Source organism: Typopeltis vanoorti, chromosome 16, assembly GCF_054136105.1.
Source record: "Typopeltis vanoorti isolate ZY-2024b chromosome 16, IOZ_Tvanoo_1.0, whole genome shotgun sequence".
NCBI classification, from domain to species: domain Eukaryota; kingdom Metazoa; phylum Arthropoda; class Arachnida; order Uropygi; family Thelyphonidae; genus Typopeltis; species Typopeltis vanoorti.
The window spans coordinates 26250985-26273848 of record NC_143564.1 but is presented as its reverse complement, the minus strand read 5'-3'; the positions used below and the strand labels follow the sequence as shown (position 1 = coordinate 26273848).

The window sequence follows — 22864 nt, the reverse complement described above, 5'->3', positions numbered from 1 at the left end:
TGTATGTATTTTTAAAAATGGACCGGTTTTTACTAAACAGTAATAAGCAGTGTGAGAGAAAAAATAAAGAGGGCACACCGTCAAATAGTGGCAAGAGTGTGAAGAAGCGTAAATATTGAAAATATGATGACAGTTATTTACTTTGGTTTTACGTTGACAGAAGTCAATGGTGAAGGAGGCCGCAGTGTGTACTGTGTATGACAGTTTTGGCACCAGAGCATATGCTACCAAGTAAGTTGAAACGCCATTTAGAAACTAATCATTCCAGCATGGTTAGTACATCTTGTGACTACTTTACCAGAAAGTTAAGAGTTAAATCAACAAAAAGGTAGTTTTTATAAGCAGGCGTCAATACTTAGCAATGCTTTGCTAGCATCTTACAAGGTGGCACATAGAATCGCAAAATATAAGAAGCCTCATACCATTGCAGAAGAACTCATTCTACCGGTTGCTGTAGATATGGTGAACAGTACGATCGGTGAGTCTGCTGGGAAGCTGCTTTCAAAAGTGCCTTTGTCCAATAACACCATCAGTCGCAGAATACAGCACATAGCGGAGGATCCCAATGATCAATTAATTGAAAAAATAAAAGGGAAGGAACTTGGGTTGCAGCTGGATGAGGCCACAGATAATGTAATGATTATTATTATTCGTATACAGATACAAAATAAGTGGAAAAAGAAGAATCGGAAGACCAAGAAAGAGATGGCATGAGACCGGAACAGGTCACATGGCCTAAATTTCCATGTTAGGAAGAAGAAGAAGATTATTATTCATGACACCTCCAAGGAGTCCGAAGACTCATCACGGGAGGACACCTACTGTACAACTCTCCGTCTCCACTACTACACGGAACCTCTACTACCAATCACCTACATCAACGCCATCTACACAATACTCACTTGATTTGCTATGTACAGTTTATAGATGGTAAAAACATTATAGAAGACCTTCTCTTTTTTAAAAATATCAATGCTGGTGCTAAGGCTCAAGACTTGTTTGAGATCCTTGATACTTTTATATCCGAAAATAATTTGAAGTGGACTAAATGCATTGGTGTCTGTACTGATGGTGCTTGTTCTATGTCCGGCTGTTATGGAGGATTGCAGGCACTTATTTGAAGCAAAGCCTCCTGATGCACTGTGGACCCATTGCGTTATTCACAGGGATGCACTCGTGTCAAAATATCTGAGTCCGACATTGAACTACATAGAGCTATATTCTAAGACCAGGTCTTAGAATATGTAGTGAATATAGTAAACTTTATAAAAACTCAGTCGTTGAAAGCAAGGTTTTTCAAAAAAACTATGTGAGGATATGGGATCTGAGCACACATCTTTGTTCTACTACAGCACTTCGTAATAGCTCTCTCGTGGTAATGTTTTGTCTCGTATGTTTGAACTGCGACAGGAAATTTATATTTTTCTTAAAGAGGAAGACCACAAGTATACCGAAAATTTTGTGAATGAAGATTTTTTGGTAAAACTAGCATATTTGCAGGCGTAGACTTCTGTGGCTAATTGGTTCAAAAGATATATTTCGGTGATTACACCACATTTTTTATTATTCAGTTATACAAAATACTGAAATAATAGTTCCCGACAAGTTTCGTAAATCGTAGGATTTACATCTTCAGGGGGTAAATAGTATAACTTAAAGTTTAAACAAGAGAATTAATAAATACAAATCATAACCATCTGGCTATTCATAAACTTTAGTTTATGAATAGTTTATGAATAGCCAGATGGTTATGATTTGTATTTATTAATTCTCTTGTTTAAACTTTAAGTTATACTATTTACCCCCTGAAGATGTAAATCCTACGATTTACGAAACTTGTCGGGAACTATTATTTCAGTATTTTGTATAACTGAATAATAAAAAATGTGGTATAATCACCAAAATATATCTTTTAAAACTAGCATACTTATGTGATATTTTTGAAAAGATGAATGCTTTGAATCTCTCCCTGCAGGGATGCAACATGCACCCTTTAAATTCGATTGAGAAAATTTCAGCTTTTATAAAAAAACTAAAACTATGGAAAAGATACTTATCACAGCTTATCACCTAGTTTGAGAAATATTTTCAAAATGATAATTACGATAAATTTGCATGGATTCAAGATCCATTTAATGCCAGTGCTCCATCTGAATTTACTGCTGCAGAAGAAGAGAATCTTATTGAGTTGTCTTGCGACAATACGTTGAAAACAAAATTTAGCAGCATGGAATTAACTAAATTTTGGATATCAGTAAAAGATGAATATCCCCTTCTGAGTGAAAAAGCTCAGAGAATTTTAATTCCATTTGCGACTTTTTATTTGTGTGAAGCTGGATTTTCAGCAGTCGCTGTGATAAAAACTAAGTATCATGCGAAAATCAATGTGGAAAAGGAAATGAGGGTGGCTGTGTCCAGTTTGATTCCAAGATTTGAGAAAATGTGCGGTGATCAACAGGCTTATCCATCCCACTAATGATAATTAGTTGAATTTGTTCAATTACTTTTTTTTGTGATCTTAAATATGTGTTTTATTTATTTTTACCTAACCCTTTAATTAAAAATATTATTAGAATTTCGCAAAGTGTACTTGTTAGAATTTGACATAAGGCGCCTTGGGAAAACCTGGATTCAGCAAGGTCGCCGAGAATCGAAAAAGTTTGGGAACCACTGGATTAAGGTATTGGAAAAGTTTGTAAAAGACAGAATTCAGGACTAGGTGGAGAGGAATATGATACTTTATAAGGGGTAACATACTTTTATGAAGGGTAGGCCTTGTTTGAGTAGTTTGCTTACTTTTTTTTATAATAATCACCAGCACTGAGCAAGTCACAAAAATTATCCTCACCAGCATGAAAATTTTCTTCCCCATTCTAGCCAAAATTCTCATCCATTTTCCAGGCCCTGGTTCTACAGATGGTGTATGAAAGTACTAAATAAAAGACTAAAGTTACCACAAGTGGCTTGCAACAAGTGTGCCAGCTTTGTTTTCAGCCTATGCATTAAATATAAAACAACCATCACCAAATCCAAATCCAACTTCATAAAAACTAGCAAAAATCCTTCCTCTTGTCCATATGGAAAATATACCGTCTGTTCCCTAGAAAGTTTCCAGGAAGAAACACCCGTCTGCCCATGACAGATACGAGGCAGTGGGGGGGGGGGGGGTCTGGAAAGTTTTGTTATGCTTCTGTAAGAGCTTTTACAGAAGCATACATCAACAAGATAATTAATTATAGAATTTCCTTCTCATTTGCTTCTCTTTGAAATAGATACAAAGGAGGTCTGTCACATCACAATTCTCTTTGTTAAAGATATCTCAGGCCAAACTACTTAGATCCATTGGCTTACAACTGTCCTTTCATCCTACCAATAAGATATTTTTGCTTTACTAGTCTCAGCTAAAGATAAATTTCTGCCTTTAGCCAATCCTAGAGTGGATCAAATTCCTTGCCAGTGTGGATTATCATATTTTGGTCAAATAGGTAGATCTGTAGCTGTGCATTGTGATGAACATTCAGACTAGATTAAGTTCCATTAACCAGAACAATTGGGAATAAAGAAATGGCAGAATATCCAGAAACAAGTGAGGTTGTAACCCATTTATGGAAGGCTTCCTGTGAGAATAGATTGAAGGCCTGTGGGTTTTTGAACATAAGTTATTAAAGGGATTTTATAGGAATGGCACCAGAGACTTTTTTTTTTCAGTACATGGCAGGAATTGAATAGTCTCTTGTTCTCTCACCCCTGGAATTTGTGTAAGAGTATGGTGATAAGTAGAAGTGTAAGGACTAGATTTTTTTTGCTTGAAGGGTAAGTAAATGCATGAAATGGGTTGCCAGAGACATTTTTGAGTGCTTCATTGACAGTTGAGTTTGAGGAGGAGTATGATAGTTATTTTGTGAATAATAGCTAGTACAAAACCCACCACAGTGAGTCTATGACTCCATGGAGTTGTTCAAAAAAGAATAATGATATTAATAATAAATAAAAACAATGAACTGCCCTGCTACATAATGTCCCATATAATGTTCTGTTTACACCATGTAATTGTAGCACTGTGAACAGCTCCTTTTCTCTTGCATCTTCTTATATGTCTTTTCCAAATCAACAAAACTTATTTCCTTCCTCGAAGGAAATTCCCTCGAGGAAGGCCAGCTATCATACTTATTCTTGAATTCATTCACACTGCTTGCACTTACAGCATCCAATGGCAATCCATTTCAATCATGCACCATCCTATGAGAGAAAAATCTAGCCCTCACCCCCTTCTTAGTGGTATTCATTCTCAGCTTCCAAGGATTCCCCTTCCCCACTCTCCATATATTGAAAAATATTCTATTATTCTATATTATGATTATGATTATATTTTATGATTTCTCAACAGTTTGTCATAAACTGAAAATTGGATTCTAGCATCTTCATGTTTCTGTTTATTTGTATCCAGCTTGTTCTTCCACAATTTTTCTTAGTCTCTTCTCAAATATGCTTGCAAAAATCTTAAACAGAACACTTAATAGGAGGGAAAGTCCTCTGTCATATGCAGCTTTATTTTACTTTTTTACAGATGAGACTATGAGATTTGTGCTCCAATCATCTGGGATGCAGCCTTCTGAACATGCTATCTGATGCATAAGTGAAGCCAGTGTAAAACATTTATACCTCTATATTTGAGAATTTTGTTTGTTTATAAACAAAATTCTCGGCCTGGTTAGCCGAGTGGTTAGCGTATCTGCTCTCCAGCCAAAAGGCTGCTGGTTCGAATCCTGCAGTGGGCCTGGATGTTTGTGACTGTCTGTGAAAATAATAGTGGTGATGGTGGACAGTAAATGGCGTTGGTGTAGATGAGGCGGTTTGTGAATGAGGTTGAGTGGTGGAGACAGAGAGTTGTAGAGTAGGTGCTCTCCCTTGATGAGTCTTAGGACTACATGGAGGTGTCAAATAATAATAATAATAATAATATCATGTACCATGATTTCTCAACTAACTGTCTTAAAGTTAAAATCTGATCCTGACAATCTCTATTTATCCTGAACCTTGTTCTCCAAGATTCTCTTCCACAATTTTTCTTAACTTCTGAAATATGCTTGCATAAATCTTATCTGAAATACTCAGTGAGGAAATTCCCCTGTAATTCTCAGATTTAGTGTTATTTCCTCCTGTTCTATAGATTGGTACTATGAGAGCTGTATACCAATCATCTGGAATTTAACCTGACCAAGTCATCAGAATTATACAATGCAGCCACTGTAAAACTTTTCTTGAAAATAGGGTTAATCTGATTGACTCTATTTTCATACAGTTTTCTAGCACTCTTGTCTCAAACAAGGCTGACCATATATCATGGATCATCTAACCTAACACCATCTGCTCATTTCTCTTATTAGACTGTCTAGGCACCACTCTGTATATACAACAAGTGTGTGTGTGGGGGGGGGGGTCTGTGCTGCATTCTGCAACTCTCAATACTCACAATCCCTTCAATTCAGTATCTCTGTCATTTTGTATAAAATAGTTGTTTATGGTCTGAAACCTCTTGTGTACTGTGCTCATGTAAATCTGGATATATTTAGGCTGGAAGCATGGAATCATGAACCAGCATTCTTGTACTTTGCACGTTGTAATCAATCTTTTATTGCTATTATTCTCTACACCCACACCAAAAGGTTCCTCTGTTAATTCTCAATCCTTTGACCATCTCTGCTATTTAAGTCCACAAGAACAAAAAGCTCTTGGTTATTTCTACACATCCCCAATACTTCACTCAATTGCTCAAAATACTCATCTTTCATCTGTATTAGTGCATCCCCTGTTGGAGCATGAATTCCTATGATGACCATTGTCTATCCATAAACATTGAGAGCTGCTTGATGACATCCTCTCACATTTGGATAGAATTTTTTCATTTCTTCTTTATCCACAAAGAACTTTAGCTTGTTATCTGCTTATCTTATCAACACCATCCAGATGTACACATGACCACCCTAGATCTCACAACAATACTATTCTTTTTTTTTATTCAAGACCACTATTAAGTTTTCATTAGTAACTTCTTTTGACTCTCTATTTCATAGTTAGAACAAGATGTATGTTCCTCATTCCAAATCTCAAAGTCTGTGTTTGTAACAAGTTTCCCTAAATATCTGTCCAGTTCCATTTTTCTTAAGGGAATATGTAGCATAAGTTTTTTTAGAAGAAAGGGGAACTATTGATCCTTTGCTTAATCCCCAACCTATAGGACCTGAGTTTTATTCTCATAGTTTATCAGGCCATACAGAGAGGTTAGCATCACAGATCTCTCCACTACACTCCTGAAGGAATGTCTTTGCATAAACTATGAGCTCCGTGTATCCATAGAAAGTGAGCTTAAGATAAGATAAGGAAAATCCTCTAGCCATCACATACTCTAATAGCATCAGGGGTCAGAAGTAAACAAGAGTTGGTTTATTCTCCTGTTTGGTTAAAAGAGAAAGACCAAACAAGAAAGATGAAAAAAAAAAAAAAAAAAAAGAGGTGTGGGGACCTTGGAATGCCACTTTCCCTATTATCAAGATAATAGCCCTAAAGTCCTGTTAGTGTACCAGTCCTTACCCATTCTATAGCCATCACATACTCTAATAGCATCAGGGGGTCAGAAGTAAACAAGAGTTGGTTTACTCTCTCCTGTTTGGTCAAGAGAGAAAGACCAAATAAGAAAGATGAAAAAAAAAGAGGTCTGGGGACCTTGGAATGCCACGTTCCCTATTATCAAGATAATAGCCCTAAGTCCTGTTAGTGTACCAGTCCTTACTCAATATATTCAAACAATCCACTACAGCATGTGGATCCCTCATCCACCAGCTGAAGGACATGCACACACTCTTGAAGTCAGAGACCTCCAGGAGTACAGTAAATTTAAATTTAAAACTAGCCTGCTCTTGCAGGCTAGGAAGGTGAATCAGTTGGTAAAGTTAGCCAGAGTTAAAGGTAGCCATTAGTGGATGAAAATGGTGGATTGGAACAAGGGGAGGAATTTTTGACATTGGTTAGTTCATCCTGGCCAAAGGTTATTGGCATTTAGTGAGACATGCCTGACAGAAGATGATATACTTAGTGGGATAGAATGTGATGGGTATTAGAGTGTTCAGGTAGGATAGAGAGAAAAAAATGGAGAGAGGAGTATTATTGACGATAGCTATTCACCTTCAGGTCAGTGAAAATAGCACATCTGAGGCTATCTGGTGTGAGATAGAGGCCAGCAGAACAAAATATATAGTTGGATGCTTCTATAGACCAGGAGATGGAAAAGATGATGGGGATGATATACATCAGCAAATATGCTCAATATGTGAAGGGCAGGTAATTATCATGGGGATTTCAACTATGGGAACATAGATTGGAAGGAGTAAAGGACACATGGGAGGAATGAAATGGAATTTATGGAGTTACTATGGTTTAATCTGAGACAGCATGTGATGGAATATTCTAGGGGTTTGAGAATGCTAGGTCTAGTAATTTCATCAGAGAATTTGTCAACAACTAATATGACCACATTATGGCCAACTGGTGAGAGTGATCATATGGCCTTGACCTGGGAGGTGGCTAAATGTGTGGAATTTTCTGTTAAGAAGGGGTATATGTGGAATTACAGGACTGGTAAGTATGACAAGTGTAGGAGATTGCTTGGATCAGTGCCATGGCATGGAAAACTGCAAGGGTTGGATGTTGATATTGCATGGGAAGTGGTAAAGGAGTGTTTGAGGGAAATAATGGCAGACTGCATACCTAGGGTATAGCCATTGGCCAAAAAGGTGTGGCATAAGGAAGCCAGTTCAGCAGCAAGAGCATTGTCATTGGAACAAATTGCTCTTGCTCTGTGGGTTAGTGTTTTTAAGATACCATACTGTTGACAATCATACCATCACCCTTCTCAACAGTATGGTATCTTAAAAACGCATGCACAAAGCGAGAGCAATCTGTTCCAATGGCAATGCTCTTGCTGCTAAACTGGCTCACTTATGCCACACCTTCTTGGCCAATGGCTATAATCCACATAAGATAAGCAAAATACTAAATGCTCCTAAGAAACTCCTCCTTAGGAGGGGATTCTTAGGAGCACTATCCACCACAGAGAACTACAATAAAACAGTCACCATCCCATACATTAAAGGCACATCGGAAGATATCTAGAATTCTCAATAAACATCAACTACGCACTGTATTCAGACTATGTGTCAAATTAGCAGCTCTCATCCGTTCACCCAAGGACAGCATCTCTCCTTTATCACATTCAGGAGTCTACAAAGTACCCTGCTCATGTTATCAAGCCTACTATGGTCAAACAGGAAAAACTGTGGACATGTGCATCAGTGAACATAAAAGATACATCCGACACTATCACTATGGCAAGTCAAGCCTAGCAGACCATGCTTTGGATGCCCATGCACACAGGATCAACTGAACTGGAAGAAAACAAAAGTACTGCACAGAAGCATTTACAAGTCAGAGAGATTGTTCTTAGAAACAACAGAAGCCATGAAACATACTCCGAATCTCAACAAATATGGCTGTATAAATTTGCCTAAGATTTTACAATATATATATATATATATATATATATATATATATATATATGTAGAAAGTTTTTTACCTTGGGTATCATAAATGTTAAAGATGCCAAACTATTTTAAACCTGGTTTTACTCCATTTCCCAAGTAAGCAAACAGACAAATAAGTCAAGTTTGCACCTGCACATAATGCAAGTCTAGGTGACCCGCAAAGTAGTGCAAGTCTAGGCAACTCGTGGTAAAGGTGGAATAAGCTCTGATCACTATTCTTAATATTTACCCTTAATGCAAAGCCCATCTCCTTGAGGAGATGTATGATGCTATTCATTAAAGGCAAGGGGCCACTACCCAGATCGGTTTCGACCTTTATTGAGGTCTCATCAGTGGGAGCCAGGCTTAGAAATACCAAGATTAAGTAACATAGAGCTCATAAGTATTTTACCAAACCAAGTTACCATAAGGTGCTTTGAACTTATTAAATAAAAATCTCAGGATGAGAGATAGATGTAGAAAGTTTTTTACCTTGGGTATAATAAATGTTAAAGATGCCAAGCTATTTTAAACCTGGTTTTACTCCATTTCCCAAGTAAGCAAACAGACAAATACGTCAAGTTTGTGCCTGCATGTAATGCAAGTCTAGGTGACCATCTTTAACATTTATTATACCCCAAGGTAAAAAACTTTCTACATCTATCTCTCATCCTGAGATTTTTATTTAATAAGGTCAAAGCACCTTATGGTAACTTGTTTTGGTAAGAGTGTGGTAAGAAAAGCAAAAGCAGATTATGAAAGGAAACTAGCTATGCAAGCTAAAGAGAATCCCAAACAGTTCTTTCAATATGCTGCAAGCAAAAAAAAAACTGTACACGGCAGAATGATTTTAAGGAATGCCGATGGTAAGAGGTCACTGAATCAGTCGATATAGTGGAATTACTGAGTGAGCACTTTGCAAGAGTATATCATCCAGGTGGTGACATTGAAAGAATGAAGGAACCATTAGTTTATATGGGGATTGTGATGAATGAATTGTAGGTGAATAGTCTATTACAGAACATTAATGTGAATACATCTGTGGGATTGGATGGTATACCGGCATGGGTCTTAAGTGAAGCGGCTAAAGAATTATCAGTGCCCTTGACCATGTTGTTTAATTTGAGTCTTGGGTCTGGTTTAGTCCCGAAGGTGTAGAAAGAGGGGAAAATAGTTCTGCTGCATAAAGGAGGATCCAAGACTACTGTTGCAAATTACCGCCCGATCAGCATATCAAGAGTCGTTGTTAAGGTCTTGGAGAAAGTAGTCAAGGGGAAAAATACAGGAATGGATTGATGAAAATGAGATACTGTATGGGGGACAGCATGGCTTTGTGAAGGGTAGCTCATGCCTCAGTAACTTGCTCAAGTTTTATAACACAGTGACAGCTGAACTGGATAAGGGTAATGGGTTTACAGTTATACTGTTGGACCTGGCTAAGGCCTTTGACAGGATACCACATGGAATTCTAATCTGTAAACTGCAACATATGGGAATAGATATAGGGTTGGTGAGATGGATAGATGGGTGGTTGATGGAGAGATATCAGAGAGTGATTTATTCAAGAGTAGACTCCAAAAGACGGCCTGTAACTAGTGGTGTGCCGCAGGGTTCTGTTCTTGGTCCACTGCTGTTTAATTTGTTCATTAACGATACAGGGAAGGATCTAAGAGGAACCAGGGCCGGCCTTCTCTATAAAGGGGCCCGGGTGCAAGAAACCTTTTGGGGTCGTAAAATATTTTTCAAATGTAAAAATTAAAGGATTCGAAATAAATGTATTGTAAAACCTCTTACTTGCAAATGATTTTGGCACAGGAAAACAAAAAAAAAACACATTCGAAATATAACAGGTTAACATAATGTTTACTGAACACAAAACAAAAGTATTAAATAATTAAAATAAAGAAATATTTAACACAAACAAAAGTAACCTGGCTCGCCAACTAGCGCACAAAAACTGTTTACAATTAATTATTTTTTAAAGTAATAAATAGGTTTACTATTTAGGGGCCTAGTTTTACTAACACATATATTGCTTAATATGTATTTATTTAAATATGAGATTTTTTTTTATGTCATTAATCATTTCCGAAAAATTACAATTTTTGGCGATTTCCTTTTCGATGCTTAATATAGCAAGTGTGTTTAAGCATTCTTCGCACATACTTGACCAAAGATAATTCTTTATCAATTTTAATTTGCTAAAAGAACGCTCTGCACTTGCTATAGTAACTGGTAATGTAAAAAAAATTTTCAATACAGTTAGGGCATTTGGAAATAGTTCATTATAACTATTATTTAATATATATTGCAATATGTCTTGCGCGTTATTTACATTTTTTTGGTCCAAGATCAATTCTCATAACAAATCAGTTTCCTGGATTAAGTCTTCATTTACATCTTTACTATAATATTTTACAAAATCCCTTGAGCGGTTTTCTAGTTCATTTTTTTCTAATGATTTTATATCAGTGATTAATTTAAAATAAAAAATAACATTGGGTATATTTTTAAATCTCTCATCTATTTGTATAATATCAGTATCAATCCCAACGTTGAAAAAGTGACATCTAAATTCCTCTACCGGGTTTAGTAAAACTTCATTTTCTGCTAGTTTGGAAAATAATCTTTTTCTTTTTCGAATTATTTTTTCAGGGAAGTCTTCGGAAATATTCAAGTTTTGTGCTATCATTTTTGCGTCATCTAAAAATGTGTTAAATTTGATCTTAAATTTTGGATTTCATTTTTAATTTTATTTACTAAATTAAAAGCAGAGTCAAGAACAATTGATTTTGCTTGATATAGTTTGTTGATACTATTAATTTTGACAATATTGTAAACCACACCGATAAGCTTAAAAATGGCATTTCTTGTAATGAATCTAGTAGACTTTTAACTTCGGATACTGCTGTGTTATTGTTAATTGCACCAATAAATTCTTCTAAGGCATTATTCTTCTAAGGCAATAAATTCTTCTAAGGCATTCCGAAGGTTTTTATAGGATTGATGCAGGGGAAATGTTTCAGCTGTGTGAAAGTGATGGAAGAACAAGAGGTCATCTCTGGAAATTAAAGAAGAGTGTGGTTAACAAAGGTGTCAGAACAAGGTTTTTTGCCTGGAGGGTGGTGAATGAGTGGAATTCATTGCCTGACTTAGTTGTGAGCTCTTCATCTGTAAATGAATTCAAGAAGAGATATGACAGATATTGTTTTGCTAGTTTGGGTCTCCCGCGATGAGTCTACTGACTCCATGGAGATACCCGTAATAATAATAATAATAATAATAATAATAATAATAATTATAAGTTTGTTCAAACTGTATATACACTGCTTTGACTGCGTCTATTTTGCCTTCTCATCGAGTATCACATAATGGTTTAAGCGTAATATTCAAATGCTTTTGAATAATTTCCCACCTTTTTGTAGATGCAGAAAATATGCAGTATAAACGTTGCAATATTCCGAAACTTTTTTACAATATATACTACTGGAAGCAGCATCACAAATTATCAAATTAAAAGAATGTGATAAGCAAGGTACATAAATTGCATGAGGATTTAAGCTAATTATTCTAGATTGTACGCCTTTATATGTTCCCTTCATATTGCTACTGTTATCGTATGCTTGCCCTTTACAATTCATAATATCTAAATCAAGCTCACCTATTCTTTTTAAAAGCGAATTTGCTAGTTCTTCATCAGTCACATCAGTTACTTCAATAAATCCTATAAATGATTCATTTATAATTAATTTTTGGTCTACAAAATTTACATATCTAATCATTATTGAAGTTTTTTCCTTGTGAGAAATATCAGGAGTACAAATCCATTTGGATACTGTAATATATGGCTGCTTTTATATAGTCTTTAATTTTATTAAGGACTTCATTACCTAATGCAGCAATAATTTCCTTTTGAAATCTATGCGCCAAATGATGCACAATTCTTTTTTTCGTATTTTTAGTTCTGTTTACATCATCCATTAGCACAGGATCATATTTACTTAATAATTCTATTAAACTTAAAAAATTTCCATTATATGGCATTCCTATTGTTTCATGGGATCCTCGAAATGACAGATTATTACTTGCTAAAAATAGAATTACATCTACAGTTCTTTGGAATAGTAATTTTAGACGTTCCGTTTCTTTATTTATATTAATTTCATTTGTTCTGTCAACAGTCGAACATAAATTAAGCCTTTTTAATAATTCTTGCCAAGCAATAAAAGAATTAAAGTGACCAACAGAAAGCTCATGATCTCGAATTACAGATGACGGTTTTCTCCATTTATTAAAATCATATATAAATCGTGTTGATTGATCTTTTCCTCTTTTTTGGAAAAATAATACACAACAAAAGCAAAATACTGAGTTTTGAGCTTTTGAGTAAACTAACCAGCTGGGAAGCTGAGTTTCACCATTTGGCATTTTTTTAAAATAGTGCGATATAGAAAATGATCTATCTTTAACATTCTTAATGAATGTGTCTTGATCATGTTGTTTAGGTCTGGTTTTAACACAAAATAATCTAAATTTATCAGTTATAATGTTTGGCCACAAACCTGGATCATCTATATTCACTTGATCACCATCGTCATTATTGTTTTCTTCGTTATAAATGCAAACGTTTGTATAATCAGACGCGTCTTTTTCGACGAATCCCACAGTTTCTACATTTTCGCTGAAAAGTTGTTTAGCTTGTTTGGAGTTTTCTTCTTCAGTTGAAGTTTGAATTGCAACTGCTGAAGTTGTAGCAATTTCGTTGTCAGATTTATTTTGTAGCCATGAAAACAAATCTACTTGTGACTTTTTGAGATTTTGCTTTACTTCTTTTTTCTTTTGTGCTGATTTCCTTTTTTGATACCCAGAGGGATACTTTCTTGGCATGGACATTATGGGTTAGGCTTTGTCTGTCGAATAAGCAAATAATATTAAATATTTTTATCCCATGAATTAACAAAAAGTTAAATATGTATACATACTTTTTACAATATTACAAAATTTTAGAAACACTCAAGGAATGTGTTTATTTTTTTCGTTTGTTTACTTCAGTACATCAGTTTCACCCTTATCTGTCACTATTAACTGAGTTGAAATTAACGTAGTTGAGATCTAATCACATGCAGACAACACTTCATAATCCTGAATATTGTTAATACATTTCACAGAGCTTTAAAAATAACTTACCGTATTTACTGGAATATAACTGGTCCTCGCGTATAACTCGCACCCCTGATTTTACTTTGCGAATAAAAGAAATTGAAAAGTTTTGCATAACCTCGCACAGAAAAAAAAAGTTTTATTCACGTTCACCTCATGGCAATAGTGACTCGCTCATGGCAATAGATCCCGTGGCAAACCACACGCTCTCCATACTAGCCAATACGTCTGCAGACGCAAGTAAAAGCAGGTCGTTTTATTGCATCACTGAATAAGGTACAAACATTTGCAGTCTGTGTAATATATTTTTCAACAAATAGTGCAATTAGAGACAGCTGGGATAAAAATGGCACGAACTAATGAATCGCATGTCCCTTGCCCCAAAACCTATGCTATTTAGCCGCAAGCAAAACCATATGCTGCACTGGCAAACACTAAAAACTAATGTGTGGGAGTCTGTCCCCCCAGCTCAAATGCAGAGCAACAATAAAAATCAACAGAAAGTGTTAAAATTCGTAAATGTGTTAAAGCTAAGAAATATATAGTGAATATTGTTATGGCACTTTCAGATATTGAATTTGGTTGAAGAGAATTAGCATTTCAATTCAAAAATTGTCTGCTGACTTTTATCTTTGACTCATGCAATCTTTTTTTTATACCGCACCAATCATATGCACATATCTTTACTGGCCTACTAGTACCATGGCTGTCTGTTCATTAGTCATTTGTGAAGGATTATTCATGAGTACCTCAAGTCTTGTAAATTACTGCTAATTTTTGCTTGAAATAATGGGAAAGTAGATGGTGCTATTTGGGTAGGATGCACACAAGGAAACTGTTCTCTAGGCAGGAAATAGCAATTGTAATACATGCGGGGATTTTACGAAAAAAACTGAAAACTTTAGTTTCCAAAAATCAACGTAAAGGAAATTTGCTTTTATATCTAATAAGTTAAACATTAATTGACAATAAATACTCCCAATCCATATTTTCATGACTTACGATTTAATAAAATCCAAATCCAAATCCACTTTAGAAAACAGATACGTTCTTTACGACACATGAAAAGATATATCAAATGATGGTAAAGGAGTCATGCCACATCTGGATGTCTGAAGAATAATGCAACAACTGAACTGGACAAAACTCGTAAATCAGCATATCGCGGAGATATATCGATGGCTTGGATATAGGATGTTTGTTTCTAATTTTTTACTTATTATTATGAAACAGTTGGTAGTTTAATTAATTATTGCATTTTTATTTGGTATAGCTGTAGTTAATAAAATTGTATTATATTAATTTAAAATATGTGTCAGCGAAGATGTTTGAAATGTATTTTTTTATTTATTTTTTAAGATGAGCCCTGGATTGCGTGCCACGTTTGGCAGGCATGTTAAGGGTTGTCCACCCCTGCTCTAGACTAACCATATATAAAGAATATAATAAATATTTTTTCAGCAGTTTCGATAACGAGCCAAATGATATAAATGTGTAACAGATTAGGAAAAAACTAATGATGAATCTAGCATTTTAGGGTAAAAACGAAATCATGTTTGTTAATTTTTATATACTGCATAAACGCATCAAAAGGGTTAAGCAAAAAACCCTAATGTAATAGGGAAACACAGAGATATTATTATTACCGGAGGCCCTAAAATCCTGTCGATGAAATCTCTTTAGTTATAAGCAAAATTAGAAGAAAAAAAATAATAAAAAATAAAAAATACGTTTCCGCAAATGTGTACCGACTGTGCCCACTCGATCGTAGGGCCCAGGTGCATTGCATTCCTGAGATGGCTGGCCCTGAGAGGAACAGTTCATTTGTTCACTGATGATGCAAAGTTGGGTAGGGCAATAGTGAATGCAGAAGATGTCAAAATCTTGCAGGATGATTTGGATAGATTGGAGTTCTGGGCTAAGGAGAACGGATGGCAATTTAATGTGACAAAATGTAAAGTTATGCATTTTGTGGCAAAAAGATTAGCAGCAGTATACCACATTGGTGGAACTGTACTCCAGGAGATTGATGAGGCCAGGGACTTGGGAGTGTTGGTGGATAGGGAGATGAAGTTTAGGGGGCACATTGCAAAAGTGGCTAAATCAGCTCATCAACTCACTTGGTTGTTGAAAAATACTTTGACGAGCAGAGACAAGCAAGTTATTGTACCTCTGTATACCGAGCTTTGATAAGACCTCATCTCGACTACTGTGCCCAGATTTGGTCACCTAGGTTTCTTCTTGATGGGGAGGAGGTGGAGAGGATCCAGAGGCAAGTGACCAAGATGATAGCAGGTCTATGGAATGAACCTTATGAGAACAGGTCGAAGATTTGTGGATTGCAGAAATTGGTTGATAGGTGGAAAATGGGAGATGATTGAGACATTCAAATTGCTGAAGGGTTTCTATAAGATTGATCCAGAAGATATTTTTGAAAATATGACTGGTGGTGGGAGGACTAGGGGCCATGCATGGAAGCTGGGCAAGAACGTGGTTGACAAGGGAGTTAGATCTAGGTTTTTTACTTTGAGAGTGGTGAATGAGTGGAATAAGCTGCCAGAGTCTATTGTGGGTGCTATGACAGTGAGCGAGTTCAAGGCAAGGTATGATAGATACTGTGAGAATGTCGAATAGTTGTGTTGACATGATGTTTAGGGCCTCCCTCGATGAGTCTAAGGACTCCCTGGAGTCGCCCGTAATAATAATAATAATTACTTAACCTTGGTATTTCTAAGCCTGGCTCCCACCGATGGACCTCAATAAAGGTCGAAACCGGTCTGGGTAGTGGCCCCTTGCCTTTAATGCATAGCATCATACATCTCCTCAAGGAGATGGGCTTGGCATTAAGGGTAAATATTAAGAATAGTGATTAGAGCTTATTCCACCTCTACCACGAGTTGCACTACTTTGCAGGTCACCTAGACTTGCATTCCATCCAGGCGCAAAGTTGACTTATTTGTCTGTTTGCTTACTTGGGAAATGGAGTAAAACCAGGTTTAAAATAGCTTGGCATCTTTAACATATATATATTGTTAAATTGTGAATGAAGATATTTTATATGTTTTAATACTTCATTCACATTTAACATAATCTACCATGTCATAAGCAAGACCTGTAAATATTATTTGTTGTTAGTCTCTTGCTTGTAATATATTATTCATATAAATGCTTTGAGTTTTGTTTGTTATTAATTATTTAATCTTAGAATATGTAATAATAATGAAAAGACTTTATATAAATATGTCATTCATTTTGTTTAGTTTATTCTGTAAAATTTATTATAAGAAACTGTGTATATGTAAGTTTAAATGTATATTATATAAATTGTGATATATCTTTTTATTTCTGTATGTAAGAGTGATTTTATGTAATTCTTCTGATTGGCTGCAGAAGGAGAAACGGAGTTTATTTTAGTTAGCTTGTGCGGAGAACATGAGCTACTGTGTATATACAGAGAAGCCAGTGGATATAAGCTGAACTGGTTAGAACCGGATTTTTGCGGGAAGAAGGAACGTATGTTGATCGGAAAATGAAAGTAAGTAAGGGAGAAGCTTTAGAGATAGCATAGAGACCAGTTGTGTGTGACAGAAGGAGAAGGGATGTATACCGTAAATCGACTGGGGAAAGGACCGGGAATTAATAGGCATCGTGAATTACTTCTATGGGAGTTCTGATACTACAATATTTTCCATGTGGTTTGTGGAAGTATAGTGCAGAACCGAACTTAATACATAAAAGAAAATAAGGAATTAGTAGATAACTGAAACCTAGTGCATCAAAACTTGTATATTTCTGTGTCTATAATTCAGTTATTATAGTGGAAGATTTCTTTAGAATTGTGTAGCCATAAAGTAAGAGTCTACAAGAATTTCAAATGTGCCTTTGTGAATTCGATGTGTAGAAGCAGTAACCCGGTAAGAGTTGTCCTTTTTGTAACCTGTGAAGCTAAAACTGTTAACTCCGTCGGATATATTTTAACCTTAGATGTGGTGTTATGTCGATTAATGGTCGAATGTTAGACGTACTGAAGTACTTTCCCCTCCAAATAATAAGTGTCATGTTGTTCTATCATATGTTAGCTGACTGAGAAAGAATAAAGTGTAGCCTGTCATAAGATTAATTATTATAACATCTGGAAGGTCGAACTTTTAAGAACTATTTTCAACTTGATTGACTGAACATAAAGAACTGATAAATGAATGTTTGATAATTTATGGATTGTAATTATTCTGAATACTTTAAACTGAGCTAATATATTTATGATAAGATACATCCAATTGGTTAGAGTGAAATATGTCAGAGAAATACTAATGCTTTGTGAATTAACAATTGTTAACATTAGTCATGATCCTCAAACCTAATTGAGAAGTTATTAATGTATGAATGTGAATTCTTATATTTTAATTGGATAACCTTTTGCAGATAGTTATACTTAAATGTATATATTGTACTTTTCCACATTAAATGTTTTCTTTTGTTGAGTTAAACTTGGTGTTTGCCTGATTTTCTTTCATTGCACTGCTCATAAAATTAATCGGACCTTTACAGAAGTTGCAATTAATAATCTCGGCCTGAAGATAAAGTAATAATATAAGTATAGTTGATGATTGATTCCTTTATATTGTTTAGACTAATCTGAATATAGGGTGGCAGTATAATATAAATTTCTTTATATTCAGATGAGCATCAATCAACAACTATTGAAGAGAAACGGAATTTGAGGAGGTAAAGATAAGATTAATAAACCAACAAAAATGGATCAGTCAGTCAGTTAGGTAGGACGTTCCAACAATATATAATTTTTTTAAATTAATTTTTAGATAGAGGGTGCCTAATTAGGACTTTAGTCTTTGTGTTGTTGCTACAATTTTGTTAAACTAGTCCTTTTGTTACACCATGTTGTTGTAGTCTCGCATACTGTGACAAACTGTGTTTTTGTGCTGGTTATAACACCAGTGAAATATCAGCAATAAGTCAATAAATAATTATTTACTTATAATTCTGTGTTCTGAAAATTAAACAACATAATTAGAAATTAGTATTTCTATACTAATTTAAAACACTTAATTAGTATGATTAAGTGTTTTAATCATACTAATAAAAAAGAAAATAAATAAATCCTATCCACTAAAGGTTATAAACTTATCATACATCTCTTATTATGCACATACTATGGGTTAGATAATCTGGTTCTCTTGATCTAGAGACCAAACATGATTTTTTTTTCAACTTGCTTCAGGTTTTACCACCTGAAAGACTTTTGCCAACATCCATACCCACAGTCTGTTGGCCAGAAAGCAACCATGATACCCATGCCAACAAATATGCATAAATTAAAATGCAAGAGAGAGAGAGTGTGTGAGAGTTCAAGTGTTCAGGTGCATGCATCACTTAAAAATGCAGTTTTTTTTTTGTTTGTTTGTTAGTTTTAAGTTATAAACCATCATCCTAAAAATTACACTATAAATAAATGCAGTTTATTTGTATTTCAGGAATTTGTGTTTGAAATTAAACCTCATGAAATGAACAAGAAAACTTTGGAAGTTACATTATGGGATAAAGATTATGGCAAGACTGATGACTATATTGGTAACTAATTATATGGTTTAATAGGCAGATAGCAAATTACATTACTCATAATGGAAAATTCTTCTTTTAACATGTTGCAGGGCATTAATATTCAGAAAAGCTTGCATATTTGAATATTAATGAATGACAATTTGGCTATGGTTCATTAATATCCAACATGATGTATAGTAAATATAATAAAAGTAGCTCAAGAACATATCATAGCTGGTAGGATGGTTAATTGGCTTCTTTTTTAAGTAGGTGTAAATATAAAACAAGTTTCAAAATTTATTTTGAATTTTGATATTTAAATTTTAAAATAGGTTTCAAATTTCAAAATTGTGAAACCCAATGAAGGCTACTCATATAATCCCTCTGGTAATGAAACTTTTAGAATGTTCATTTTCCCCCTATGACCTTCAGAAAAGGGTGATAAGTTACTGCAACTTTACTGTCACTGACATGAAGAAATTAAACCTTAAATGTATATCATGCCTTTTAAGAAATAAATGAAATATAATTATCATTCAGGCATTGACAGAAACCTGCTTTTCAGAAAATTTTTTTACACACTGGAATCAATGGATTATAATGTACAGGTATCCCTCGATTAACGAGGTTAATTAATCCCTCGATGTTGCCGCGTATATCAAAATCGTGTTAATCAAATCTAATAATCAATGGGAACGATTACAATTCGTCCATGATCGATTACTGTGTTAATAATTCGTAGGAAGCTGCATAATGATGTCATGATGCTCATGCCACGAGGCTTGCATGTTTTTGCATGGTAAATATAACACTGCGGAGTTCACAGTGGTAAAAATTGCAGCGTAGTTTGTGGTATATCTGAGAGATACATTCATTACTAGTATGTGCTAAAATGCAATAAAACATAAAGAAAAAACACTGCAAATATAATACATGATGGTACAAATCAAGTGGATATTGAATCCAACATTATTTCATAGCCGAATATAGAAACTACAAGAGTTTCGTGCCGAATATATAGAAACTAAAAGTTTCGGCGGATGCAAGCATAAGCAACCTTATGGGCAACTCGTAGTAAAGGTGGAGTAAACTCCAGATCACTTTCCTTAGTATTTTCCATGATGTAAAGCACATCTCCTAGAGGACATGTACGATAAATAAGCCTTCGGTTCTCTATTTCAGTAATACCTGATGGTTTATTTATTTTCCATTACAATCTAGAAATTATTGAACAAAGAATAAAAAAAATAAATAAACCATACTATACTGACATCAGAGGTCGCGGTATCTCTCAGCTACAATTTATTGTCAAAAATCACAAACCTTTACATAACATGTGTTAAACCAAACTGACAGCAAAAAACAGTGCGGAATATCAATCGTAACATATCAATGCACAGCTACTCATGACCTCCAAGCTATACACTGAATTGTGTAAGAATATTTATATTAAACATTTTGCATGTATCTGTCAGATCAGCTGCGAGCTCTGCAGGGTATAGGCGCATTAATCAAAACTCTTGCCGCGTATATGAAGGGATTGTCACAATTAATTTCGCCGCGTTAATGAAATCCCATGGCAAGGGATACCTGTAATACAAGAGAAATGAAGAATCCATTTCTTCATTTCTCTTGTATTACAGGTATTGTTGTTTTCAGGTATTTTTGTTTTCAGCATGTGACATGCAATCCATGGCATACGATGAACATGTTTGTTCACTCAGCATTGAGGTAGAAATACATACCTCAATACTAATCTACATGAAGATGAGGACTGGACATTAGTTTAGAAGCCTCAGTTGGTTCCAGTTACCAGAAGCTAGGTAACTAGAATCAACTGGGTTCCAGTTACCTAGCTTCAACCTGTGACTGACTCATATCTTCTTCCATAGTTCTAAATTCTGACCTTGAAATCATTCTCATTGTGGTTCTGATGATGATGTTAACTTCACTAATAAAATTTGAATATGGAGAAATTTATGCAATAAGTGGTGAAGAAGAGGAACAGACAAGAGTAGATGGGGATGATTATATCTGAGAAGTGACATGGGCAAGATTGGTTATAGACCAAGAAATGAATCACTAAAATTCATATACAAAATAAGGAGTATGAGGAATAAGTTGTTGCATCGAATGATTGATTTCATCACCTAAAAATTGTTGGAATAAGTGAGATATATTTGGATGAGGATGATATCCTGATCGAGATACAGATGTATGGTATGATGATTTCTTGAGAATAGGAATGACAACAGGGAAGGGTTAGTGATGACAGCAGCAAATTTAAGCCTGCAAAAGGCAAATTTGTAAGAGAGTAGGGAGCCATGACAGTGATTTTGAGGCAGAATAGTGGAAAATAGGATGAATGGGATGAAATATTTACCTAGATGTTGCTATAAGATATCAGTTAAATTGAAGTTGCCAAAAAATTATATTCTTATTTAATCCTTTTTCCAACTGTAAGCAAACAAGTTTGCAAATGAAGTATCTTCACATTGAGTGGTGGCCCTACCCATAATGCATAGCATTAGACACACCCAAAAGGATGTATGTTTTGCATTATGGGATACTAAGGCAATTAATGTGAAGTCATTAGCCATTATATACCAGTAGCCTAGTCTTGAAGATATTTCAATGCAAATTTGCTTACACTTGGATAAAGGATTAAACATCCTGGTAGATTTAGTTTCTTTGACCTAACATTGCACAGAAAACAACAGGCTTGCCAAATGCCTGCATCCTCTTCTGCATTTAAACATTTCACCTCTTGCATGTAGCTCCCTACAATCCATATATTCTAGATCTCCCTCTTCTTACACATTTCTTGCTATCATCTCATTATTTATCTTCTTGTCACTGCTCTTCTTCAGCACTCCACATTATCATACCAGGGCAACACAATCACTATCTTGCTGTCATATTTTTCTGCTGCAGTCACTAACATCAATTTCCAGTCTCTTGTTTCACAATTCATGTCACTTCTCAATCATTCTTATCAACCACCTATAATTTCATCCACATTTTCACCATGCTCTCTATCATTCCCCCATGCCTGCATTGCACATTTTGCATCATTGACTTTTTCTCTTATCACCTCTCTTTCCGTCTCTCCCATTCTCCTGCCTTCCTCTTTCTCTTGCTCTCTCACTCCTTCCTACCACACCCACATTGTTGAAGGCATGAAGAACGAGTTGAGGAGGGTGCATTGAGAGATTGCATGCCAATAACCACCAGCTGAAGAACATATCATAGCTGGACAGCAGGAATGGCCTCATTTTTGGGAGTAGTGATTTGGAAGATGAGAGAGAGAGTGTACACTATATTGCAGAGCCATGTGGCGTATATGAAGAGTAATAATAGTTATGCTGCATTGGTTTTTTTTATATGCAAATACCAGGAGTAATTTAGGAATAAAGGCAATGAGTTTGTGACATTGATTGCTCAGCCTGTCTGAAAATTTTTGGTATCAGCAAAGACAGAGGAGGATGTCCTGATAAGGATAGAAATTGAAAGGCACGCATATATTGGCAGATATGGAAGGTAAACAAGGTGATGACTTATGGTAAGAG

General features: G+C 35.2%; 1 protein-coding gene across 8 annotated transcripts in view; it reads left to right on the top strand.

Annotated features, from left to right (window-relative positions):
- Rph (Rabphilin) overlaps positions 1-22864 on the top strand; it is a 695894-nt gene that overhangs the window by 631896 nt on the left and 41134 nt on the right. For 5 of the 8 annotated variants that reach the window (XM_090406051.1, XM_090406050.1, XM_090406052.1 and 2 more), the window contains one exon: positions 19229-19325. In XM_090406051.1, the coding sequence (XP_090262177.1) occupies positions 19229-19325 (97 nt within the window). Of the gene's footprint in view, positions 1-18415; positions 18512-19228; positions 19326-22864 lie in introns of those variants that run through there. The other 3 variants (XR_016549578.1, XM_090406055.1, XM_090406056.1) reach the window with 3 other exon arrangements.